Below are 27,385 nucleotides of genomic sequence, written 5' to 3' on the forward strand. Positions count from 1 at the left end.
TCACCAGGTGTCAGAATGTAGCTATATGAAATATTACCATCTGCATCACAGCTTCATGAGCCACACTTCTCCTACGCTCCACTCCAAAGGTGTGTGTGTGTGTGTGTGTGTGCGCATGTAGGCGTTGGCTGTTGCTTACGCAGTACCACAGTCTCTGGTTCCAGGCTGTTTTCTTTTTTTCCTTATATGGGTGTGTCAATACTCCAGCACAAAAGCGGTAATGGAGTGTCAGAACTATAACACAAGCACACAAATATAACATCCCCTGTACTTGGAGAGCCATCTCATACATAAGTCTGAAAACAGCACATTTTTCTTAATCTATCGGTCACAGGTTTCATTTAATGGCCTTGTTCATACTGGCTATTAAGTTTGTTTGCATATTGCATTGCACACTTAGGAACAACATGCCAACTCCCAGTATGCACTAAGAAAAGAAAAGGGTCATGACATGAGTCACTGACAAGCTATTACGGATTACATTTGCCAAAAAGAAAAGGAATATTTCACCTAAATACTATTAGAGAATCAATATGCACAGTTTCCTTCATACGTTTCCTACAGATGCGAGATGATGAGATCAGTATTGCATTAGTCAACAAAAGGAAATATGATACCACAGTCAGCTAAGAGAGAACATTATCCTACAACAGAACTATAACCCAAGTGACAATATTAATGTCGCCCAATCATTGAAGAAAGATGTAATTGCTTACGTACGGATCCCTTACCAGTTTGCTGGACAAAAGGAAAGCCACTCTAGCTAATGCATTATTTCTACAATTTCAGCATTTACATCAAGGTACATTATATGCAAGATTTGCTCTAATTGCTGCTCTGAATATACTGTAAGCTACAGGACTGTGAAGCATTTTATCAACCCAACTCATGATGCCCATAAATATCTGCATGGCATCTGATCAGAAATGGCACACAATTATTCAAAGAGCAACAAATAACATATGTGAATAATGTCTGCACTCTGCTGCAGGCTATCTTTGACCTGTTTCTCTTAAAGCTCCAGGGAGCAGGGATTCCCCTGCATTGTGCTGAGAGCCTGCACACCTGTCTGATAGCATGCTGACACTGAAGGGCTTTTTTGGGAGTTCTTGCCAGCTCAGCAGATCAGCTCCTCCATCCGTTGCCAGCTGCCCGCGGGCTCATGCAGGCTGACCAGCGTGGGAACCTCCGTTCCACCAATGGACATCTCCACCAACAGCAAAACAAAACATCTACAGCAACGGCCCAAAACAAAAAGTCAAAACACTCTGATGCAAAAACATCCACAAAATGTGAACATTCTCACGTCTTGAGGGAGGGGAACCCAATGTATTGTTGATTTTATAGTCCTGACTTGATTATCAGTGAGCGGTAGGTTGTGAGTTTGATCGTTTGAGATACTGCTGCCATTGATATTCCTGGCCCTGTTTTAAGATGAATTCCATGCCTTCCTGTCATTTAGTAAACAAGCTAGATCTGTAAACAAGCTATATCTGATTCACAAGAGCAACAGTAAACGTTATGCTAATCCATTTGGGCATGATTTATTTTCCATCCATTGTAGTGGTTCTGAATATAGCAAGCACAGCATGGAACTTGAGTATGGATAGTGCTAAGAATGTCTAGCTGTAGAGTACTAAAGGAGGTGTGAGGTAGTGCTAGGGCTACGTGTGCTGGGACAGGAGGTAGAGTACTAAAGGAGGTAGAGGACTAAAGGAGGTGTAAGGAGGTAGACTACTAAAGGAGGTAGAGGACTAAAGGAGGTAGAGTACTAAAGGAGGTAGAGGACTAAAGGAGGTGTAAGGGGGTAGACTACTAAAGGAGGTAGAGGACTAAAGGAGGTAGAGGACTAAAGGAGGTGTAGGGTAGTTCACTAAAGGAGGTAGAGGACTAAAGGAGGTGTAGGGTAGTGCACTAAAGGAGGTAGAGGACTAAAGGAGGTAGAGGACTAAAGGAGGTAGAGGACTAAAGGAGGTGTAAGAAGGTAGACTACTAAAGGAGGTAGACTACTAAAGGAGGTAGAGTACTAAAGGAGGTAGAGGACTAAAGGAGGTGTAAGGAGGTAGACTACTAAAGGAGGTAGAGTACTAAAGGAGGTAGAGGACTAAAGGAGGTGTAAGAAGGTAGACTACTAAAGGAGGTAGAGGACTAAAGGAGGTAGAGGACTAAAGGAGGTAGAGGACTAAAGGAGGTGTAGGGTAGTGCTAGGGCTAGGGTAGAGTACTAAAGGAGGTAGAGGACTAAAGGAGGTGTAGGGTAGTGCTAGGGCTAGGGTAGAGTACTAAAGGAGGTAGAGTACTAAAGGAGGTAGAGGACTAAAGGAGGTAGAGGACTAAAGGAGGTGTAGGGTAGTGCTAGGGCTAGGGTAGAGTACTAAAGGAGGTAGAGTACTAAAGGAGGTAGAGGACTAAAGGAGGTGTAGGGTAGTGCTAGGGCTATGTGTGCTGGGACAGGAGGTTATGTGAGGACAGAAAGGGTCTTACCCAGGTGGTGTTCCTGCTGTTGTGATCAATGAAGAATGGCCGTCCATTGGGAGCTATCCGCATCTCCCAGCCTGGTGGTAGGAAACTCTGGGGAGTCTTGTGCTGAGACTTGGGTGAGCTGAAGGGGGACGCCTGGGGTGACTGGGGATTTGAGACAGTGTCTTTCACAGCTCGCCGTGCCTGGATGTTATTGGCCCCCTAGAAAAAAACAGGATTTATAGGTATGGGAAAGTTGGTTCCTGAAGGATGAACTTTCCTAAAGGCCCTCGCTGAGAATGACATCTAATGACAATTACTGTGCACCAGGAGCGCTGTGTAAAGCTTTAGTTCAGCAGTGAACTTTGGTAATTAAAAATTTCTCAGGATTAAAAAAAGTTTTCCAAAGAGGATTTCACCTTTATGTGCTTTGACACATCACTCACACCTTTTCTCCTAACCTCTCTCTGACGCACACTCTTTTCATATCGTTTTGTAATTACTAAGGTAAGAGGTCTGCTCTCTACAGACAGACACACACAGCCTCTTCAAAAATACAACAGCAGGGTTATCATTTGTTTCCCTGCCACCTCAGAGCTGTGTAATCACTTGAGGATTGCTGCACTGGAAGGGCTTTTCTTTGCTCTTTAAGGCGGCCTTGGGGACAACTAGACAGGCAGGCATTTCTCCACTTCTCCGCCATCATACATTTTGACTAGCCAGCCTACATCTCTGACAAGACACTTATTACAGCAATCATTAAACTAATGGTGTGCAGATTGCGTGATCCTTACATTATTTCATAGGTGCTTCAATACTGAACACTAAAATGTTTCAAATTGGAGCACTCTACTACACACATCTGTTCAAAATAAATCAGTGTTTCTCAAACTTTTTTTCTGGGGACCCACTTTTTAAAAATGACAGACTATCGCGACCCAACTCGTGACTGTGGTAGTTAACAAACTAGATCAGTGGTTCTCAAACTTTTTCTTTCATTCCCCACTTTGATCAAGGGGGCATTCTCGAGCCCCACCTGTCCCTCATTGCTCTAAGAAAGTGGTAGGTCAAGCTTAAAATTGTCAAATTTATTGAAATAATGACAAGTTCTAAATATATCCTCTTCAACAGAGTTAAAATCAGCTGGTGCTGCAGATATAACAATAAATAAATACATAACACATATTTCTGTTTTCCAGCAACATATTAGGAAGCATAGGCCATTTTACAGCATTCTATATTCAATGAAATACCAACATGCTGCATTAAATGGATCCATAATCCAGTCATACTGAGCACTGCTGGTTGGGAAATATTTTTGAATTAAACTTTGCAGGGATGTGATGTAGGCCTACTGTTTAATACATGGGATCACGAGTGGCTCCCAATCAGACGTTTCAGCGATTTCGCTCAGAAATCTCATAGGCATAATACTGTCGCGATCGAGGCGCCTGTCCCATACTCAAGTTTTTTTGGTGAATGCAGTAATCTTATTTGCTAGGTGAGGTAGGTGCTTGTCTTTGCCTTGTAACTGGACATTTAACTCAAATGTATCGCTAAGATATATCAAATATATCGCTAAGATAGGCCAGCTTCGTCAAGAAATGTTCATTAGTAAACGTGCTTGCAGATTCAAACATGCGTTCTTCCTCCAAGAAGAGGCGACCCGGAGCTCAAACACGCGCGACAGCACTTTACCTCGGGAAGGCCACCTTGCCGCTGTGAAACAGTACAGCCTTTTGGTTATCTACCATCTCTTCGCAAAGTGTGGAGAATAGACACGCTTTTAAGGGCCGGGTTTTGATGAAATTCACCACTCACAACAACGTTCAAAATCTCATGTAGGACGGGACTAACTAAGCTGCCTTGACATGAGCGCTTCCCTGTGAATAACACAGTGCGTCCATTGCGCATCGGGTGCTACCTGGGCTCCTGTTTTTCACGTCAGTTCGCGCCCCACCTGGCATGTCTCCGCGACCCAGTAGTGGGTCGCGACCCACAGTTTGAGAAACGCTGAAATAAATAACCACACATCATTTCATATAGGTCTCAACCCAGCTTGAATGGCAAGCCATGAAAAAGCAATGTTGACATGGTAACACCAGATTCCTAACTGCCTAGAAGACCCTCATTACTGCCAGACTTGTTTTGACACGCATCCGATTGTGTTAATTAGGCTTAATGGTTTTGATGACAATCAGTGTTCCGTGGCAAAGAGATTTAATGGCAGTGCCCACGCTCATAACCAATCAGACACCCAACACTCAGACCAACATCTCCACCTGCCTTGCAGCAGAGTGTGTGAGCAGGCATGTCTACTGCAGTCAGTAACACACAGGGTTCTCCTGAGTCCTGACACCGAAGCTCACACAGGCAACTTATTACCACAGGAAGAAATATGCATGAAACGGGAGTATGAGGAATGAATGAGAGAAAGGCACAGGAGTGGTGATTAAAATACTAAAAGTCACGAGGTTCCTCTTTGAGGGCTGTGTGACCTTGGCTTAGGAAGAAAAGAGGATCACTTTCTCAGAAAGCTACTGTGTAAGCTCTGGATACGGTGAGTTAATGAGTGCCACCAGAAAAATTTGCTTGAGCAAGCATACCCACCCACCCACCCACCCACACACACCCACACACACACACGAAGAGTGCATCTAACTTGATATCTACAACAGCTGCTAAACTTACTTCATCACCATGACGCAAGATTTCAGCATCACACTAGGAGTCATGCCCTTCGAGCCAACAGTTACAGAGAACACTTAACGAGAATAGCAGTCAACAGTGAGGGGAGAGGGACAACCAAAACATCTCCATGACCAATGCAATAGTAGCTTTGTCTTCCAAATGATCCCCACACAGCTACTGAGGGGTAGCCTGGGTGTTCCCATGCTGCCTTGCGCGCGATTTGATTCACGCTGCTAAGGCAGCCTGGAGACCATGGAGAACAGGGGGGAAAGCAAGACAATGATGAGCTATGCACAGACGCATTTGATAGACATCCGTGGCACCCAATAAACAGATCTGGGCATTTTTTTCAAATACGAGAAAATGAACGTTTGGTTCCCAGACCACGTCTCATTGAGAAGTGGTGGCGCTAGCCAGGCTAACTGAGGGGTGCATTGCATAATGAACATGGTTAAGTGACCCTTTCAAGAGAGTTCCATTATCAGCATCATAGTTGGCCCCACAAGGCTTCCGTTTTAACATTCCATATGTTATCTTAAAGGTGCGATTTGTAGGATTGTTACCGAACGTTCTATAGGCCAAAATCAAAACACTGGTGAACGTTCTCAAGACTACCAGACGCGAGCCTCTTCTGGGTTGCCAGAGGTAATGAAGACTTAGCTAACGTTAGTTGACCTGCAGCTGCTTTAACGTTTCTCCAACCATGACCCAGCTACACATTACGGAAACAGTGAAAACAAAAAATACCTCTCTAACCAACATAACATCAATGCAGATGAAGTTTAGCTAGGCTACCTGTTGTGGAGAAATATGGCCAGCTCTGCGTCAGACTTGATATTCTTCGTTTGACGAAGACGTCACCATCTCAGGAAGCTCCTCCGATGCCCACTTAATTTGTTTCTTGTTTTAATTTTGGAAATTTGCCTGCCTTTCATAGGCGTTCATGACTATAACTGACAGCTGTTGACAGTTGGTCTTTGCTAATTTGGCAACCCAAATAGGAGGACGCGCTAGCCCATTATTAATACGCTATTCTAGAATTAATCATTCAAAACATAAACGAAAATTCCAAGAGATTCCGCCCCGTAACTCATTTTTTTTCATGGGTTTTACGGGTTAGAGTAATGTTGTCAAATAAGCCATTACTTCAATTTATCGTGTTTTCTTACTCTTTGACAACATATGGTGATCATTTTTGGAATGGTTACAGTTTATTTTCCATTTTTTCCTACATACTGGACCTTTAATGCAGAGGAAGTCGATTGGGAACCAAATAGAACGTTCAAGCATTGTTTTTGTTTTTATTGTTGAAAGGGTCTATAATCTGCAGGTCCCCTCCAGACCTGCTCAGCTAAAGCAGGGGTCTCTAATCACAACCACATGGTCCATTACACATTAATCACAAACTCTACTCCTGATATCAAAACAAACAATTACAGTAGATGGACAAACCACCATCAATCCCTTCACCAATACAGGCTAAAAAAGTAATCATCTTATTAAACAACCTCTCTGATCAAACATAATCCCTGCAGATACAAAACTACAATTACACAATCATCTTTCTCACAGTTTCTGTATAAATGGTAGCGTGCCGAGTCTGAAAGCAAATGGCAGAAAGATATTTAAGGTGACAGTGGAACTAGATGCAATGCTGTTTCATGCTTACATCCAACAGATGACCCTCTAATGACACATATATGGCACAGAGACAGAGACAGACAGACAGACATAGAGATGAAGACACTGAGACTGTTACAGGGGAAGAGAACAGGAAATGACAACAGCAGAATGGCAGAACCTGATGTGAGCACAGTGAAAAGAGAGAAGGGATGAGAAGATCAGTTAGACAAGACACGGAGGGAAGACGGTGACGATGGGACAGGACAGCAGACAGACGGAGAGGAGGAGGATGGGACGCTGCTCTCACCTCCAGCGGGGTGGAGAGGGTCACTGTGGGGGAGCTGAGGCTCCTGGGCCGGCGCAACTGGGGCTCGCTTAGGTGGCCGCCACTGGCCCCGCCTGCTGGCGTGGCTGGGGTGGCCGGTGTGCCTGGGGTGGCCCCCCCGCTGGCCACTGCTCCAGCCGAACCGCTGGTGCCGTCTTCTGTGTGCTGTCGGGGGGAGAAAGGGCCATTAAAGAGAGGCAGCTCAACGCATGCGGCCGCAGCTCTTCTGCAGGAGGTGCTAATGAGAGGAAAAGCCAGAGAAGACACAAGGCAGGAAACGCCTCTCTGAAGGATGAGACAGTAGGCTGAAGCTCGGGTCAGCTGAACAACTACAGCCTGCAATTTGGTCTTAGTTTACTTAGGGCGTTTTCACACCTGAAAGTCCGGACCAAGGTCCCAACCAACCTTTGTGTTTAGTTACATTTAATACATCTGATCCGGTTAGTTCCTGGTTTCGCATTGCAATTTTGCTACCGCACTAAAGAACGTTGCATGACATACCTATGCCCTGTTGTTACCACCTACATGTGCTGTGTCTCCCTTTGATTGGTTTGTTTACAGGCGTGCGTCGAACGTTGGTGTGTTGCCAATTCGGCAGGTAGCCTTCTCCTTCCTAAAAGCACCGCTTTTTCTTATGGCTTCACATAGCCCAGCTTTATACAGCCTAGCCTACTGCTGCCGCAGTTTTTTTGTTTCCAGCTTCAGATGGCATTGCTCTGCTGTCCTTTCATATCCTCCCTCTCTCATCCTCTCAAAATTATCTTGAAGATGTCAGCATTTTTATGCATTTTTTTCTAAATCTGCTATACCAAATTGTAATAAAATAGTCCATTAGATCCCGTGTGCGTCTGAGGCTCATTTTAGGCCATTTATTTTCCGGTTATTTTTCTTCTTCTATGGTGACTAGCTGCCTCAAATTCCTGTAATTGGTCTGAAAGTCCGAACCATCCAAAAAGTGTTTTTATACTGCAAACAAACTGAACCATGGTTCAGTTTGATCCGGACCGAGACCACCTTTTTTGGTCAGACTAAATGTTGGTCTTTTGATCTGGACTGTGGTTCGAAGCACCTTTCTCACCTGCAAAGGACCAAAGGTAGATATGAAAACGCCCTTAATCTTGATCAATTTAAATATATCCACGTGTAACTTTACATCCATGTGTTTGCAACAACTGAAACTATGAGTCTCTTTCAGGGCTACATCTGACTAGGAGCTCCTCTCATTGAGATGGCTACGCAAGTGGATATTCAAGCCAAGTTCTCTATCTAGCCTTCCCTACATAACCAGACAGTACATAAGGCACACAGTGAGTGAAGATAGAAGATTAAACAGAACACAAGACAGGCACTTCTTTGCAACCGCTAACACTGCAGAAAGGAGGACCAACTGGATTGGTCCGCTAGAAGAGAGCTTGGAGAGAAAGTGTATCAGCCAAATAAGGAGGAAGGGAAGGAAACTAAGCCCACCATGAGGAGCCTATTCTCTTTTCATCTTTTATTCATGGTTTATGGCTGATTCATTTGAAACTTTTTAAGATATCACGAAAACAGATGCCATCTCCGTTTTAAACAGTGGGAACAACAGCAACAGTAAAGGGCTGCTTTCAGTGCCTAGAAAGAGATGAGTAACAGGAAATAAGACACTGAGAGAGACTGAGAGTGGTTTTTCCATTGGCACTTTCGCCAAGCTGTGCCAAGCTAATTTGCATTTCCATTACAAGTTGAACAGTGGCAACCTGCAGAAGACTCATTTTGGACGTCTCCTCCGTAGGGCAAAACCTCGCTCCTGTGTTACACTATAATATCTCTTCTGTGATAGGCAGTCATCACTCGAGACATATATAAAGCAGATCCAGTTATAAAGTTGGATCTGAAAACTTTCAATAGTAACTATACAACAACAGTAAATGGTTATCTGAGAACTAGCAAGCTTGCAAGCCAGTCCACATGGAGTTAGAAACAGATAACACAGTTAGAAGACAGCAAGTATGCAATATAATGGAATCAATATTAACCATATGGAATGGAACCAAGCAACCTCCATTATCTTTGAATAAAGACAAATTACTAGCTTGGAAACTAAACAGGTTGCTTTGTTTTTACACTAAACCAAATATTTCCTTCATGGACTAATGCTATATATACATTGTACCTACATGCATGTATGGCAACTGGGGTATTATAGAGCAAACATAAGGCTAGAATTCTTTGCCTCCATTTCCTTCAATATTTTTGTACCTTGGAGGCATTTATCCATTGCATATATACACACCCTTAAGCTAGTAGACGCTGAGGTATGGAAATGCAAATCTAGACTCTGCTTGGTCAACCGGCTAAGCTGAGCACAGCCAGGCCAAGCGACGCCATTCGTATGGAAAAATGGCATTAGAGGCAGGACAATAAGAGGAAATCATCCAACATGAAATGCATGCCCAAAACATCAATGGTTTGTTAGCCTCGTCTTGATCTGAGAGGCCCTTGACCTGGTTGCTTTGTATACCTGCACAATTGGCCGGGTCCAGGTGGTGGTGCGGCTGTTGTGGTTGACGTAGTAGGTGCGTCCCTTGGCGTCCTTCCGCTCCTCCCAGCCAGGGGGCAGGCCTGGGGTGGTCAGCGCATAAGCCGCTGATGGAGACTGGGCCAGCAAGAGGCAAGGAGCAGGTTAGGATAGCGCAGAAGCAAGCACACAGCTTTCCACTTACTTACTTACACATCCATAGACATGAACAAGAAGGCCAGCTCATTAGGAATAACAGAGGAGAGAAAAGGGACAATGTGTCCTCCACCATGTTTAACTGTGTCAGCTCTTAGTACTGTAAATACAGCATCACTTTGCATTTAGATTTTAATCCCTTTTATGGAATTCCCAATCTAGCAAGTCTCCTTCAAGGGTTTCCTGGCACACTAACAAAGACAAAGAGTTGAGTTCGGACTAAAAACATCTGTGTTCCACATCTGTGTGGCTGTCTTACAAACCTGGTTGAATAGGTTTTGAAAACCTTTGCTTTATAACAAGTTAAACATTTGTGACATGGACCTGTAAAGGAAAATGATGTTCCTCTGTATGAGGTTCAGTGCCAATGTGGTTCATGACCAGGGGGTGCAAAACATAACTCTTCAGATGACATGAAAACATAAACATAAACATAAACACAACCAGAGAGATTTAAGAGTGAATGTACGGACACAGTGAGCAACAACTTTAACATTCAGAAATAGACAGTGTAATCCAACTTTGTGAACAGGATGTCCAGTGATCTACAAATGTTCAAAGACAATCATGCACAACTGCTCTGAAAACACACAGCCTCACTCCTAGGGAACAAAGTGACGTCCACAGGTGGTCACTAGAACCACACACACTACTTCAAAAATGCAGGGGTTGAGCAGGGCTATGTCAGGAACAGGGGGAGGGAGCAGTGCTGTCTGGAGACCACCACTGACGTTACCTTTATGTTTACTGATCGCCACAACCTGGAACCCCCTTTCACGCGGGATTTATAGTATGAAAATAAAACTGACTGTGGAGAAAGGAAGGCATGTCACAGTCATGTCAATAAAAAAAAAAAGAGGGGGAAAAAGATGTGTACAGTGGAAGTGTATAGTGGTGGACACTGGTCAGGGATATGTGCAAGAAGAGAGACATTACCATGGGCTCTTCAACGCCTGTGACAGTTTGAGCTCTGCCTCGCCTGGCCTGGGAACTCTGCTGGCAGATAACAGCTGGTTTAACAATGTGACCAAAGAGGGTGGGGGCGGTAAAACGCAAGGAAATCTGGTAAGGGGGCGGGAGATGAAACGAAGGATATAACCTGGAGTAGTGATTTGAGAGTTGTGAGGTGAGGAGTGAAGGTTTGAGAACACCATAAAGCAAGGCTGACTTCCCATACAGTGCTTAAGTCAGGTCTGAATATGATTTCCAAGGGGGAAAAACACCAATCATTTAAGGACCAGGCTTAAAACACTGTGTAGAAAACTATGCCCCACAGTTTTTAGATTGGGATTTAAATGCAGTATGTGGTGGGGGATCGGGGAGGATGGTGGGAGTGTGAGGGAGGCCGGACCGGACTGTGCAGCCAGGTGCACATGGGCACACGGGGAGGAAGAGAGAGTGTTGCTCGGGAGAGAGAAAAGCTGGTGAGACTTCAGATAGAGATTTACCCCCCCCCCCCCCATGAATTATAATTATATTTGATTATAAAGCTGCTCTGATTATGGAGTGAGAGAAGCATGGCAGCATGGAAAGGTCATCACGGGTGATTATGTCTGCCAAAGAGGTTAACTGGAGAGGTTGGGAACGACTAGTGCAATTACCGCAACTATTGTATTCCTGTCTCAGATTTGATTATTCTCATATTAGTAGGCCACTGTAACTGCACTGTAATTTAATCACTTGTCATCTAATACTACATCAGAATTACAGCCAAATTGTTTATGCTGAGACCTTTAGCTTGCTCAAGAGTATAATTTTAAGTCACATCCTCGCTATAACACATCAATTGCAAACTGAGTCATCACCGGCGCACAGATGCACACATACAGTGTGACAAACTGTTCTGCTCTGTAAATGCCACCCACTCGGTTAATATCAATGAGGTACGGCAAGACTATGACAAATCGATCATTTGTGCTTCCAGGAAGCCCCTTACGCCAATTTGCATCCCACAGTCTTACCACTCCAGCTTTCACAGCTCTTCAGGACGGCCAGTGCCAAGAGCCAGAAAAAATTGTAAGATGAACAAAAAATAATTTAAAAAATGTGTGGTCCTATTAGCTCAGCCACAACTTAGTCTATTAGCATATCACAGACTAACGTTGAACTCTTAGAACCCCCAACAGACATTTGCCAAAGTCTCTCTACCAAAGTGCACTCAGACTGAAAAGGTTCACAGTGAGGGAAGCAAATATAGTAACAACAACTGCTATGTCCAGCTGGATTAAAGCTGTTCTGTAGGCTACATGGGCTGCCAGATGAACTATAGATCATATAGCTGTGATACCCTAGAAACGATCATGTGTCAAGAAGGCCTACCTCCTGTGACACATCCTCACATTGTCTGAGGCTATGAAGCCTGTTTTCTCGCTCAAGTCAGGTGACCAGTGAAGTGTGGCCTAATGAGGTCATGGCTGGCGGCCGTCCACAGTGACAACTCTGCAGCGTCTGCTACCATTCACAGAGCTTTCCCACTCGGCTCGGGATCCGTCAGCGCTCTCCAACTGCTAATGCACGTATCGGCACTAGTAACCTATGTCGCGGTCTCGTCTGACTCATTCATTATTAAACAGTGATCTTAAATGAGACTGTTACCAACACCATTTTAAATGAATCCCACACCTGCATCACTATCTGCTGCACCAGAACTGAAAGACCTGAAAGAGTTACAAGAACACTTCCATAACTTCTTATTTTGGTGCTATGGCAAATGAGATGTTTTATAGAAAGGATTGTATATAATATGTATAAATGGGTAATGATTTGAGACTTCAGGTCAACTGGAAGCTTGTAACTCTTCAGGTCTGTCTGTCCCGACGGTTTGTTATACTGAGTTCACCAGTGAATCATCAGGAGCGGGGGGCACAGTAGGGACAGGCGAGGCAGACAGGAGAGCAAAGCAGGAAGAGCAACACGAGCGAGCACAACGAGCGAGCAAAACGAGCGAGCAAAACGGCATACCGTTGGAGGGGGGGGCTGGGCCTGCTCGCTAACCCCATCAGTCATACTGGAGGAACGTAGTCTGGAGGAGAGATGGCTCTGCTGTGGACAGCAGGAGGGAGGGAGGAGCAGAGAAAAGAAAAAGACATACAAGGATACAAATGAAGAAAAGTACTGTTATTAGAGGTGTTTATTCTGTGTGTCAGTTGTTATAAACTAAAGGTTCTTTGTCATGTTACAACATCACTCCCCTGGGATAAGTTATACCTTAACTGCATGATCAGTTTGCGTTATATGAGCTACTTGTTGGGAATGTTTTCACAGATTAAGGAAATCCTTCCTCTGTTTCTAAACAGATATTAATCTGTGCTGTGTTGTGTTGTGTCACCATGTTGAAGTGATCCTTGTCTGGATTGGGTTGTTGACATGATGTGCTTACCACAGCAGAGCTGGGCCCTGGCATTTCCCCGTTAGAGTCCGGGGTGAGTGACAGGCGGAGGCTGATCTCCTCAGAGAACTCCGGCCCACCAGGCGTGGCCAAGGACGGGCCTGGCTGAGACTGGTTAAGAGAGTCAACAGGCTCCTCTGTGATTGTTTCCCATGTCTGCTGGGGGAGGAGGGGGACAGCAAGCAGCGCTGTTTTCACTTTGATTCCACGATAATATGCCAGGCTCTACAGTGTTCTGCAAGCAACAACAAAATGGAGAAGGCCCCTACAGGGAAAAAGTGTGACTCGGACACTCACATCGTCCGCCTCTCTGGGCTCTAGGTGCTCGTTCTCCAGATCCTCACTGATGTGTCTGCGTGAGCGGAACACTCGATGGGCTTCTTGGTTGATCTGCCGCAACTGGTTGTCATTCTCGGTCTCTGACACCACATCCCTAAAATGAAGAAAGGAGAAACTCACCCACTTTTTAACACTACGGTGGCATATCTGAAATGTACAGTATTTCCATGATGAAGTCAGCATCAGAACACTGATTTAGAATGGAGAGCATGAGGGTCCTGACAACAATAGCATGTGTGAGTGAATTGTGTACATACACAAGAGTTGGCCTCTTCCATTGCGTAGTGCGGTTGTTATGGTTGACATAGTAGGTACGGCCCAAGTTGTCGACCTTCTCTTCCCATCCAGGGGGTAGTGGGGGCAGAACCTGTTGGGGACGCTGGGAGCCTGGGTCAGTCGAGTCTTCCCAACCCTGGAGAGAGGGAGAAGGAGGGAGAAGGAGCCAGAGAGAAGAAAAGTCAGAAGGGCAGGAATAAGATGTCGGGTAAAGAAAACAATGGGGGCGTGTGGGCAGTGGTCATGAAGGGAGTCAATATGAGAGAAAGGGAGCATATCTTAATGCCAGGCAGACAGAGAGGGAGACAGGAGGAAAGTTTAAAAAAAAAGGACAGTATGGATGTCTTGACAAGAAAGAGAGCGGGTCAGCAAAAATGAGTGCAGAGCTGGAAAAACGACAACAAAAAGGCAGCTTCAAGATATCTGACATCTTAAACAGCACACTACATTTTCTCCAACTGCACACAGGCAGGCAGACAGACAAAAGGACTTTCCAAAAGATCACATTTCTCCAGAAAATTAGGGGAAGTAGGTAAATGGTCTTTCCAGACAGTGCTTCTCTCTTACTCCGTGTGTGTGTTTGTGTGTGTGTGTGTGTGTGTGTGTGTGTGTGTGTGTGAGTGAGTGAGTGAGTGAGTGAGAGAAAGATATTTTAGAAGGGAAGAGGAGTCAAAAGAGAGCACTACTATATAATGAGAAATTTAAAGACCGGGTGATCAAAAAGAAAGGCACAAGAGAACTTTTCCAGACAACTAGGATGGCTAAAGATCATGTTGTACCTCTGCCTCTTCTCTCATTTCATTGTTTTCTTCTTCCTGCCCTCCATTTTTTGGCAGATAGGCCATCTTCAGACGTAGGTACCCTTTCACCCGGGATTTGTGACTGCCATGTCCACACAAAAGACAAGAGAGTGACAGGTGGTACTATATCAACATTGACTGACATTTCCTCTAATACATTAATTAAAATATGGAAGCGCATAAAATTGGAGAATACATTTGCAGGAACACTTGATTAAAAAAAACAAAATTAGGGCTGTCAAAATAACTGATTAATTTTGATTAATTAATTTGAGAAAAAATAACTGATTAAAAAAAAATAACGCAGATTAATCGATTCCGTATGACCCCGAGCCGTTGTAGTCAGTAACCATTAGACTGTAAAAAGAAGGAGAGAGAAGAAAATGTGCTGCCTAGATCATTGATTGGAACATTTACTTTTAAAAAACGGCCTGATGGTGTTGATTAAAATAAAGTCCTCTGCAATGTCTGCAGCAAGGAATTTGCATATCACCGGAGTTCATCAACTCTAAAGTCGCACATCAATGCAAAGAAATAGTGTTGACATTGAGGGGAGTGTTAATTTATTTTCATTGTGTCCCCTAGGTTATATCTGTGGCCTGACATACCTTTAAAAAAAAAAAAAACTTCTTCCCGAAGCACTTTTGAATTTATTTCCTCAGCATATTAGGTCATATCATAGATTATTATGGCCATTATTAAAATAATAATAAAACAGTTTTTGAACTTTAATGTCACTAATGCTGATTATTCGATGATTCATTTGAATTTAAATATTTAAAATACTTTTACAGCAAATATTATATATGCGATTAATTTAGATTAATTAATCACAGAGTATGTAATTAATTAGATTAACTTTTTTAATCGATTGACAGCCCTAAAAAAAAATACAATGTTTTATAACGTTTTGGAAAATATACAATAATTTGCATTTCCAACCAATAAAAGACTCGATGATGTCACAGAGATTTACACTTTGCGATAAAACTACAAACAAATGTAAGGTGATAAGGTCAAAAGTTAAATATCTAGGCCACTTTTATGACTAATTTTATGAGTTGATTCATACATGGTTCAGAGTTGGCAACATTGCAGCCTTTAAAAAAAAAATAAAAAAATAATAATAATAAAAAAAAAAAAATCTTCATCATAGCACACTAAGCAGCAAAAATGATCATTTAACAATAGTAGCTCAGCTTATCATGCTGCTCTATTATGCTAAATCTACAAACAATATACCTTTTAACTTTGCTTACATAAGCACTGACCTTCGAGGACGCAAAAGGAAGTCTTTAAACGTGTATGGCCGCTCCATTGTCGGGTCCTCTGTCTGTCAGTGAAACAAACAAAACATTCACCACTTATTCACTTCTGTTCAGTCAACATAAAAGTCAAATGAACATTCAAATACACACAGACCGAAACCTAAATGACAACCAACTGGTTAAGGGGAGGTGGGCCATTGGATTATGTCCAGGGAGTTCTTACACAACAGCCCTCTCCTGTTACAAATTTAACAGCCCGCAGGTTGTATATTCATGGCAAAGGAGGACCTGTCATTAGTGGCTTCTGAGGAATCAGAGGACTTTGTGCTCTGCCAGAATGGGGACAAAAACATGCACTGGTCTAAGAAGCTACAACAAGAGAGGGTCTGTATGGGCTGATTGCTTAGTGTTAAATGTGTGAAACAGCAAAAGTATCTTAATGTTATCCATTATTTCAGACTTCAGATTCTGCCTTGGTTGAGGAGAGATTCATTCCCATTAGGCACCCATGTTATTAATTATGTAGTGTTATGTTCCAGATGAGAAAAACCCAAGCAAATGTAACAATATATGGACACTGTAAAAAATATCACCAAAATTCAGGCTACCGTAGGTAGTTAGCTAGTGTTCATTAGTGCAACAAAATATTTTGACTATTGTTTTGATAATTGATCTGTTTATTTTTTTTTTTTTTTTAAATAAACCACTTGGTTTCTTTTGAAAATACAATACAATACAGTTTTTACATCTCAAGATTCAATGTGCACAATCCGAAGCTTTATTTTCATTAAACAGATATTCTAAACAAACTGATGCATTTGTAGTAGTTTTAGAAAATGCTCCCTATGTGGTGGACAGCTGCTACTGCCCTGGTGAGATTTGTTACTCATGACAAAATTGAATGGTCCATAGTTAGTTCATTTTAAGACGTGGTTAACATTTCCTTAGAAACTAGCGAACCATTTTGAAGTCAAGCCTGAGGTATCGCAATGCAATATTACCAGGAAATTAAATTATTGATTCTAAGTGTTCTGATTGCATGATCATAATAAGTTGGCCATTAATTGATTCTCCAGAGAAAAAAAAAATCAGAGAAAAAAAAAGTAAAATAAAAACATTCGATTCTATCAACACTATCGATTCATGTTAGGTAAGATCTACTCAGAGCCCACACTGCATATGCAAATGGCCTCGGCTATGCTGCTGTAAGCAGAAGTTATATGCGTGTATGCCGTTTCTGCATAAGGTGGGTAGCTCCAAAACGGTAGCCAATTGGAAAGACTTTGTCTTGGAAACTCCAGACAAGTGCTGCCACCGGTATTTGAGGGACAACTGAGGAAAATCTAATTTTTCACATTGATCAAAAACATAAACTTGAATTAAACAAATTAATTTGATGTATCGCCCAGCCCAAGTATGAACCATGGGAAAGCAGTGATGGTCATTGTAAATAAGGATGTCCATTTGACTATTCTGTATTAAATTTGAAAGTTTCAATCAATTTCACCTTACCATGGTATGGTTTTTAGGCTGTCATGCAACTAATCGTGGCTCATTGCGGCTACTAATCAACTTTGCAGAGAACAGGGTTTGCATTGTATGAGAGTTGCTTTAGAGAAAGTTTGAATGTGAGTTTGATCGTCGGCTGCACTCCCAGGAACCCTGTCTAAGACCTACCCCTCTGTTTACATTCCGATTGGCCTTCTTTCCACTCCGTACAGGGAGGTGCTCCCCGCATAGACACATCTAATTACAACAACTGCCTAACCGGCACCATGACAACGATCCCTAAAGCTTTCAGAATAAGAATCAGCTTTATTGGCCAGATTTGCGTAAAAACAAACAAGGAACTTGACTCCAGTTAATCTTTGCTCTCAAAGTACAACACTCACTTAACATATACGAATAAAAAAAAAAAAAAAAAAAAAGTGTTGTGCCTTTTTACACCTGAAAAAGAAATATCCATTCAATACTCACCGGTAAATGATTAAGAGGCACATCAACTTGTCCAAGAAAGTCATCTCTGGTCTGCATAAAGGAATAGATTAAAAGATTTTAACAGAAAGAGGATAAGAAGAGGGAGAGAGGGGGAGAGAGAGAGAGAAAGAGGATAAGAAGAGGGAGGGAGAGAGAGAGAGAGAAAGAGGATAAGAAGAGGGAGAGAGGAGGAGAGAGAGAGAGAGAGAGAGAGAGAGAAAGAGAGAAAGAGAGAGAGAGAGAGAGAGAGAGAGAGAAAGAGGATAAGAAGAGGGAGAGAGGAGGAGAGAGAGAGAGAGGGGGGGGGAAGAAAGAAAGAAAGAAAGAAAGAAAGAAAGAAAGAAAGAAAGAAAGATAGAGAGGTTAATACAGTGCTACCCAAATGTTTGGCTGTCAGTTAGGGGAGTGGCTGAGTGCCAGAGGGACTAATAGGGGCAAACCACAGTGATGAGAGAACTTATACACCTGTGTGACCCAGAAGAGGAATGTGTGTAATCAGCAGGATGCAAAGAGATACAGCGAGAGACAGAAGTGGAAAAGAGTGAGAAGAGAGAGAGCGACCTGAAGGGGACTGGAAAGCCAGGAGCAGCTTGTGCACCAAAAGGTAATGTTTCAGCAGGGGAGGAAACCCAAACAACCCAGAGAGGACCAGGGGTCTCAGAAAGGGACAGAATCAGGGGTGGAGCTTTAGAATAGGTGATCCCCCATTCATTACGCCACCCACATCTGAACCAAACGGTGAGATTGACAGGTGTGACTGACAAATGACTGAACCACTCTAGAGGGTGGATTACCTGTCCAGGGTTGACATGCCCATTCTTGGAGCGACCGAGACCAAAGTGTGCCTGCATGTGGAACAAACTGGTTTAAGAGAGCAATGGGCAGCACACACAGCCACATCACACGTGTTTAGGGACTTACAAGGTAGGTGGAAATGGGCTGGTGTCTCAAACTATATCCTATGGAAAACCAATAATGTACACAATACATCATGGCTATGATCTGACCAGAAGCAGGAGTGCCATGGATTCTTAGCAATATCACATTTGGTTTCCAATTATTTTTCTGAATATTTACTAAGCCATGAAACTAAAAAAAATGAAATCTCCAGCAAAACTGTTATGCCACTAGTAAAATTTTGAAAAAACGGAACATATGCACATTCGGACGGAAACGAACAGGAGAGTGAAATGGTTCGAATGCCAGGTTCATGATGAAGTCATGATATTATCACAGATCTGTTTCTCAACATATATGTATAAACATAAATATGCTAAAAATACCTTGCATTCAGAGAGAGAAAAAACTAAATGGAAAGCTTAAAACAGGGCTTAAAACAGCTTCTTATTTGGGATAGTGTAACTTATCTTTAAGGCCTATGCAAACGAAGAGAGGCAAAACAGGGATAATCAATGGAACAATAAGCTCTAGGCCTAGATTAGTCCAAGGACAAAACCTAACAGAGCTAACCAAACCTATATTTATTTGGCAAAAAAAAGTTGGAAACATTCAGAAGCTACACCAACTAAGGTGACTCCATAGGTTAATTTCACAAAAGAAAGTTCCAGACACAAAGGGCCCAAATATGCATAACTAAGACTCAGCACAGTAGCCCTGTTTTCTCTTCCAGTTTACACCCAAGACATTCATAAATAAAAGATTACATGAGTCAGTCAGTCCATAATAGCGAGTGTCCTATGGGTCACAAATTCTTCAAGAAGTACCAACACTACACTGAACAATAACACTGTGTACAGAACAGAGGAAGCAGAGATATGCGGAGTGCTTATGGAATCAGTTAAACAAGCAATGTAGACTTTTTGCTGATATTTTCTTAAGAATATGCTTATCTTTCGGTGTAATCTGCAGCCACATTTATTGGGGTCATAGTTGATGTACAGCTGTCTATATCATGCAGTTTATGGGGATGAAGAGAGTAAAAACAGTTAGGAACAGGAAACAAGAAAAACTGGTAAGAATTGCTCAAAGACATGGGCTACAAGACGTGGGTAAGATCCCCAAATGGAGAAGGCTATCCACACAATCCTTGGGAAACACAAAGGGGGAAAAAACATATAGGTAGGTACTGCATATACATTTCACTGATACACTTCACAGAAATTAAATTAAGGGGAAGCTGTACTTCCCATGCAGTCTTAAAGCAATCATCACTGATCTGTTGTGAATGGCAAGTATATCAGTCACGCTGCAGATGGCCAATAAGTAGACGGAAGCAGTAGCGGCTGGCTGCACCTGTGTGGAATTCTTTAAACAGGAAAACTCCAGCAAGACCCCAGTAATAAGCAGATTTTCATTTCTCTAACACCTTTAAAGTAAGGCATCACAAGCTATAGTAAATGTCTTAAGAAATAAAAACAACAAAAGGATTAAACCTAACCTCCTACCTAACCATAACCTCCAATCAAGTCAACTTGATCTCTCTTCAAGAGCCTGTAATCATTTCAAAACGTTTGCTTTGTTGTTATGGGACTGCTATGACAAATCATGTCTAGCTTGTTAAACAAATGTAGGCTATTCTCTTCAAATACACTGTTGCAAACTTCCAGGAGACAGAAGTGAGCGACTGAGATAGATGTCTGATGGCTTTTGCACATTTGAGACATCCAGATGCCTTCTTACTTCACTTCCAATAATCTCATTCAGACAGGTACTGGAAATAGTCAGCCATACTTCCTTTAAGCTTCTGTGGAAAACCTGAGAAGGGGCTTTGAGTGACATCACCTGTTTCAGGACTGCAGAAGCAGTAGAATTTCTGGCACAGTAGACTTGAAAGCTGACCATTGGAAAACAAAATGTCTTCTACATTTGAGAAGAGATCTTGCGGGAAAGAGACTAAGCAATATGAAGTGTTCCAGATAAGTACCTCTCTGATAAGGGTTTAAAATACCATTTAACCTATGATGAATATACTCATACAGGCAATACTCATACAGGCACATACAGGCAATTACAATGTTTATTCAGTACCATTTCTGGTTAAGGTTAAAGCTATTTTGAATGTGGTTGGGAGACATAAGAGGATACCAAATAAAGAAAAAGACTAAATAAAAAAGTAAATAAAAAGTCCAACACCTAATTTCAAACGTGCCTGCTCTGAGCACATGCTATAGAAAGCAACAGGAGAGAGTGTAGCCTTGAGAAAATGCCTCAGATGGAAAACAGGTTTGTACATTAAGAAGCTCAAAAGGTCTGCATGTTGATCTAGGTTTTTTATATACACACTGCTGTTACTGAATTACTGAAGGCTTGTTAAATTTCATATGGTCAGTTTGCCAGTGCTGACATCTTAGATCTTAATCACCATGGTTGCAGCTGTCATGAGAAACCCATGCCGATCCAAGCCAAAAGTAGACGGACTGTTCTGAAAACCAACAACAACGATTCAACAGTGGGCTAAAGATAGCACTATCTCTTTAAATGGGATTAATAGGACTGATTTCTCTACAATAACAGTCAAAATTGTGAAAAATCTGTATGCCTGCTAGAGCAGGAAAAGCCATTGAAGTGTGTAAAAGTTCAAATGCCTGTGGTCAGGATTCGAAAGCCTGTGTGGTTAAGCCCAACTCCTGGCCAGACCTTCGTTGCATTTTCAGTCCTCAGAATGTGACTAACCCCTTCCTGCCTTCCTCGCTACATCCCTTTACCCCTATTTGTGGCTACTTACTCTCTCCGCACCTTGACATTTTAGAGCTGCTTAGATATAGATATATGCCCTTATTAAATTTTGCAAGCTTGATTATTTCATAGTTGAGAGTTCATTTAAAAGCATGAGAGAATGTCATCACTCACAGCAAAACGTAACAATATGTCGTTGAAGCAAGGCAATGACGGAAAAACGCAGACAGCAGTTAAAAGGTTTTCTATGTCATTTAGCATACCTGAAGTTTTGTCCTGACAGGTCCATTTCTCAAACTTGCATCCTGTGCTGACATGGTACCTTGATCTGTACCCTGGCTGAAGTATATTTTAAACTGGGGTTGTCTGAGTTTCTGCTCATTTTGAATTTTAAATGTGCAGCTTTGAGCTCCATCCTCACTCTGGGTGTCCATCTGTGAGGTGGTCCCCAAAAGGTCTGGAGTAGACCCACTTCGTCGAGGGACAGAATGGGATTTAAGTGGCTGAGAGGCGCTCCTTTCCAGGCGGATCCTGGGGTACCGTACAACACGACCTCCTTTAGATCCAACAAAACCAAAGTTAAAAGCTTCCTTCTGGACTTCTGGCTGTCTCGGTTGGTCCTGCTGAAGCTGGAAAACAAGCCTCTGAGGCCCTGGGGCACCATCCAAGTTCTGCTGGACAGACCAGGAGCATGGGCCAGCCTGACTGTCTGATCCATAGGGCAGGATCCTTAATTGTTGGACTTCTGATCCATCTGGCGAGTTCCTCTTGATGCAGAAACCTCCGATACTAATCCCAGGAGAGGCTCCGGAAGATACAGTGTATCCATCCTGAAGATCGCCAGGCCTCACACAAAACACTCTCCTCTTTGGAAGTGCAGGCTCGGTATTGGCGTGGGTGTGCTCTGCACTCGCCCTACGCGAGTATTCAGGTGGAGCATTCCAGCCAGGACTAGGCTCTGTGTAGGCTGGGGCAGGTTCATCTGGGTATCCTGGAGGGGAGTCCTGGTAAAGTGCATCATCCGCAAATATGTTAGAACGCTGGAGGGATATCTGCATCGAGGAGCTCTTAGTGGGCCGTGACTCAGGAGAACTTTGCAGCTGTGGGATGAACATGGAGGAGCTCCGCTTGAGTGAGGCGTCTGTGGCTGGCTGTGCCTCATAGAGCACCCTACCCTGACCCGGTCGCATCTGGAATGACATGGCTCCACCATGGCTCCCGTCCCCAATGTGCTCGTCGTCAGGCTCCTGCAGCTCGGGGGCTGTGTTACTGCGGCCGGCACCAAAGTACAGCCGCAGCCGATGGGACATTCTCTCGTCCTTCTGCCGTCTGGGCCAGCGTTGGGCTGCCTTTGGCTAAACTACTCCCCGTTGGCAAATTTGTGTCCCCTCCTTCCTAAACCTCTTTCTGTGTCTATGCTTCACTCTTGAAAATTTTCCACCCACCTTCTCTCACTGAAAAGACCCAAGAAAGAGAGCAGCGGCGGCAGCAGCAGCAGCTCTCACCACAGTAACAAGAGAGAGGCACTGCCACAGTGAGCCAAAACTTCAGAGTTCTAATTCCAGAAAGAAAGAGAGAGAGAGAGAGAGAGAGTGAGCGAGAGGAGGGGCAGCATTAGAGGAAGGGAGAGAGAGGGGGAGAGAGTGCTAGAGAGAGCCAGAAAGAGAAGGGAAAAATAAAAAGACTCCCATCTGCCAAACTGTTAGGACTGCCGACCGATAGCGACAGACATCAGAAATAGCCAGAGTGACAAGCAGCATTCCAGAAATGATTGGATAAGGCCTGCCTCCGCTCTGCATGGGGAGGTGAGGGTAGGGCACCCAGAGTCATGTGACACAGATGACACCCACTTAGGTCCTGGACACTTCACTCCCATAACCCCCCCCCCCACCCCCACACCACAGTCCTCTCTCAGCTGCTCCAAACCCATCAGAGGGAACAATGCCCAAGGGGGAGGAGCCGAGGCAGAAAGCAGTATGCCAAATATATAGAAAGAATGAACACAAATTTAGCTGATCAACAAATCATGCATCATGAATTTGTGTGGGAACCTACATCCTACTAATTACAACCTCAGATCAAGACTAATCCAACGTATTTTATACAACATTTTACTTGGAAAAAGAAATGCACTGTTTTAAAAACAGCCATCTTCTGTCAAGGGTGGTGAAGAGGGACATGAAAGCAATCGTCTGTGCAGGCAACACATTTTCTAGTCACAGTGCTCATGCTAGTCCTAATCCCCCGCTCTCCTTCCAACCCATCTCACCCGCTCCCCTCCCCAAAGAGTCTGTTTTTATAAACACACTCCTGCTCTACTCACTCCTAACAGGCCAGGTGGTCTTGAGAAAGCCACCCAGCTCACTGTACTGTTAAGAGGAACTTTGTTTTCTAGCACATACGAGCATTAAATTAAGTAGTCAACAAAACTACTGATAAAAACTCATACCCTGTTAGAAATATTATACCCCATACTACAGAAGTTAAAGATGAGCTTAAGTTTAAGTTAATCAGAAAAACAAATCTTAAACTAAAATAAACTAAACTAAAAGTAAACATTGCAATACCATTTACAAAAAAATCAGAACTGAATTACTTCACAGGGTAACCGTTGGAATCTCAAACAGTACAGTCACTGCATGGGTTCATTGTAAAACACTGATAGGATCCAGAAAGGCACTGACAGGTCTGAAGTCTGAGGTGGGGAGAATCCTTGTGTGTGCTTGGAAGGCTCTAGTCCTATTTGATTCCATGGCAATGACACAGGTTGGGTCGGGTCTCTCTCTCTCTCTGTGTGTGTGTGTGTGTGTGTGTGTGTGTGTGTGTGTGTGTGTGTGTGTGTGTGTGTGTGAGAGAGAGAGATGGGCAGTGGTCATAGTGGGCGTTTTGTTCTTGTAGTGAGGGAAATGCCAGCACCCTCAGTGTGGCACTGCAGCAAACTTCAGTGATGACAGCTCCATGTCTTACGGTGTGTTAGGAGATTGGGTCTCTCTCTCTCTGTGTGTGTGTTTGAGTGTGTTAGAGAGAGACTGCAATGTTTCCAGACTAAAGAATACACAGAATTTTCAATAAGAAAGCTTTGTGAGGGATACTGACGTACAGGACAAGGGAATGGGACAGTTGTCCACTGTGTGATGTAAGCAGATGGAACACAGGACAGCCTCATACCAAATACAGAGCAGCATTCATCCTAGCTGAAATGCTACATCTTCAAGGCATGTCAGTTCTTCAGGGATTTCAAGAGATTTGCAGATCATTAGCAAAATCAGAGGGTTTTTTTTTGCGATGCTGCATATTTTCATATTTATCACAAAACAGCAGATAATTGCAGAAAATAAGTCTTGATGTTAAATTGCAATTGACTTCCACTTCTTCTGATTCCTGATGGTGGTATGAGGTTTTGCATAGTCTATCTCAACATAAATATGTATCCCTAACCCTAGAAAATATAGTAAATAAGCAACTCTACTTACTCTAATTGTTTACTATTGCTTGCAAGGTCATTGTAAAAACACAATCTATGCTGCATACTCATTCTTTGCATTCACCTGTAATGCTGTTGTGGCATTCAACTGAATGCACAACGATTGTGGGTTATACAGAACAACTACAGAGAGAGAAAGACTCAGAGATAGTTGTTGATATGTGAGAGACCAGGCACTAGACTGAGGCATCTCTATACACAAACATATAAGCTAGTACTTTGAGCCACACAGAGAGACCAAGCCAGAAGTCCCCTGCAGCTATTAATTGCTACAGTAACTGTCTACTAGTTAAAGGAAAATTCCAGTATTTAGCACTTTGAGTCCCTTTTCTGGTTTGTTTTGGATGAACTAGAGTGGTGGACACCGAAATTTTGACGATTGGTCCGGTCTCGACTTTCTGACTCGTTTTGAATCGCCTTTGACTACTCAGAGTGGCTGCCAACAGGCATGCTCAAACGTGTCCTAAAACAACCCTTAACGTTCGTTTTGAAAACTGTGCAAATCACCGAGTGGTTAGTGGTGTTCGTTGATGTTCCAAAACAAGTAGCGTAGCGAAATACAGTTTCTGTCGTGTTTTATTTGGCATTTTGTAAAATCCCATTGCTTTCTGTTGGAAGACTCATTGCACGTTAATATTACTGTGCCACCGTCTATGCTTCAGGTTCAAATATTGAGCGGAAGTTTATACGCGGTTGTGAGGTGTCTGGAAAAATAGTTCCACAATAGCAAATAAGATGGCTGGAAATCATACAATGCGTCGATATATTTGATTTTAATTAGGGCTGTCAATCGAGCCATGGCCTACTGGTTAGTACTGCGGACCTGTAACCGGAGGGTTGCCGGTTCGAGCCCCGACCAGTAGGCACGGCTGAAGTGCCTTTGAGCAAGGCACCTAACCACTCACTGCTCCCCGAGCGCCGCTGTTGATGCAGGCAGCTCACTGCGCCAGGATTAGTGTGTGCTTCACCTCACTGAATGTACACTGTGTGCTGTGTGTGTTTCACTAATTCACGGATTGGGATAAATGCAGAGACCAAATTTCCCCTCACGGGATCAAAAGAGTATATATACTTAATATATAGACCCAATATCCTCAAATTCAAGGACCCAATGTGTCGATACATTTCAAGCGCAGGCATGGTTAAATCATGTTACCTCAACAGACCAAGGATACCTTGTCACAGTTTTCTTTTATTTTTGGTCATATGACAAATGGTAGGCCTATTCTATTTTTTATGTTTGTATTTTGCATAAAACTGAGCTGAAAAACTTTTTAAACAAGTTAAACTTGTTACCATGAACCTGTTGGTTTATTCATCAATATGTTAAATTAAATATTGAGCAACAAATACTACACGCGGGAAACACGCAGAAATCACGCTGGCCGTGTAGTTCTAACCAACGTAAATCAGGCATACGCATAGGATATCGACAGAAGTGGTGGCGAAATAATAGAAACATGTTAAAGGAGAATTCCAGTGTGATATTGACCTAAAGTGTATTGAAACATGATACCGAGTGTGAACGTATGTCTCATAGCCCATCTCGGCTTGTCCCCTGCACTCCAAAATCTGGCGCTAGTTAGCCGATGCTACCAACAGCTTTTTCAATAGTGGTGCTACTGGAAGAACTGGAATCCATGCATTTCCACTGAATTATTTTTGGAATCTGATCCCTTATCATACCAGTTCATTCTTACTCGTTGCTCGACTTATCGTGACTAAATTCAAGATGGCTGCAATCACTAAACTTCGTGAAGATACTGTCTGTATAAATCGTCTTGTAAGTAAACTACCAGTGCTTTTTCAAAGTTCTCAATGTCTCGTTTTAAATGTCAGGGCCCTCGGAAGTCTACCCATGAAGTGTGGAGATACATTGAGCCTCGTAAATGGGTGTAAAACAGAGATTTATTTGCATGGCTAGCCCGATGCCGAAGCACCATTATTGAAAAAGCTGTTGGTAGCATCGGCTAACTAGCGCCAGATTTTGGAGTGCAGGGGACAAGCAGAGATGGGCTATGAGACATACGTTCACACTCGGTATCATGTTTCAATACACTTTAGGTCAATATCACACCGGAATTCTCCTTTAATAAGCGGATGGAATTATATGGAATTTTTTCCTCAAAACGAAATTTAAGGACTTTCAAGGACCTCCATTTATTTATGTCTGTTTTCAAAAATGTTCAAGGGCCTTGGAATTTTTTTTTCAAATTCACAAACTTTCAAGGATTTCAAGGACCCGTGGGAACCCTGCTGATTTTAGAAAATGTAAACAAATGTTTTTTAAGGAAATGTAAACTACAAAAAGCCATCTCAACTAGGGATGCACGATATATCGGCAGCCGATATATTATTAGCCGATAACTGAAAAAATGAAAATATTATTATCGGTCCGATAACAGA

At 43.0% G+C, this 27,385-nt stretch overlaps 1 protein-coding gene and 1 long non-coding RNA gene across 27 annotated transcripts in view; one reads left to right on the forward strand and one right to left on the reverse strand.

Annotated features, from left to right (window-relative positions):
- Positions 1 to 27,385, reverse strand: part of nedd4l (NEDD4 like E3 ubiquitin protein ligase) — a 64,958-nt gene that overhangs the window by 16,135 nt on the left and 21,438 nt on the right. For 2 of the 25 annotated variants that reach the window (XM_042058508.1, XM_042058509.1), the window contains exons 6-16: positions 17,860 to 17,910; positions 15,886 to 15,947; positions 14,594 to 14,696; positions 13,796 to 13,950; positions 13,497 to 13,632; positions 13,191 to 13,358; positions 12,773 to 12,853; positions 10,748 to 10,804; positions 9,599 to 9,733; positions 7,081 to 7,263; positions 2,484 to 2,681 (exon numbers count right to left, since the gene is read on the reverse strand). In XM_042058508.1, the coding sequence (XP_041914442.1) occupies positions 2,484 to 2,681; positions 7,081 to 7,263; positions 9,599 to 9,733; positions 10,748 to 10,804; positions 12,773 to 12,853; positions 13,191 to 13,358; positions 13,497 to 13,632; positions 13,796 to 13,950; positions 14,594 to 14,696; positions 15,886 to 15,947; positions 17,860 to 17,910 (1,329 nt within the window). Of the gene's footprint in view, positions 1 to 2,483; positions 2,682 to 7,080; positions 7,264 to 9,598; positions 9,734 to 10,747; positions 10,808 to 12,772; positions 12,854 to 13,190; positions 13,359 to 13,496; positions 13,633 to 13,795; positions 13,951 to 14,593; positions 14,706 to 15,873; positions 15,948 to 17,859; positions 17,911 to 18,653; positions 18,705 to 21,758; positions 23,395 to 27,385 lie in introns of those variants that run through there. The other 23 variants (XM_042058487.1, XM_042058488.1, XM_042058486.1 and 20 more) reach the window with 23 other exon arrangements.
- Positions 1,736 to 2,474, forward strand: LOC121679613. Of its 2 annotated transcripts, none has more exons than XR_006021357.1 (3): positions 1,736 to 1,780; positions 2,233 to 2,307; positions 2,342 to 2,474. It is a non-coding gene; the product is annotated as an uncharacterized LOC121679613 (long non-coding RNA). The 2 variants fall into 2 exon arrangements; XR_006021356.1 differs by having other exon boundaries at positions 2,233 to 2,290; positions 2,325 to 2,474.

The sequence above is a fragment of the Alosa sapidissima genome, chromosome 13 (genome assembly GCF_018492685.1).
Source record: "Alosa sapidissima isolate fAloSap1 chromosome 13, fAloSap1.pri, whole genome shotgun sequence".
NCBI classification, from domain to species: Eukaryota; Metazoa; Chordata; class Actinopteri; order Clupeiformes; family Clupeidae; genus Alosa; species Alosa sapidissima.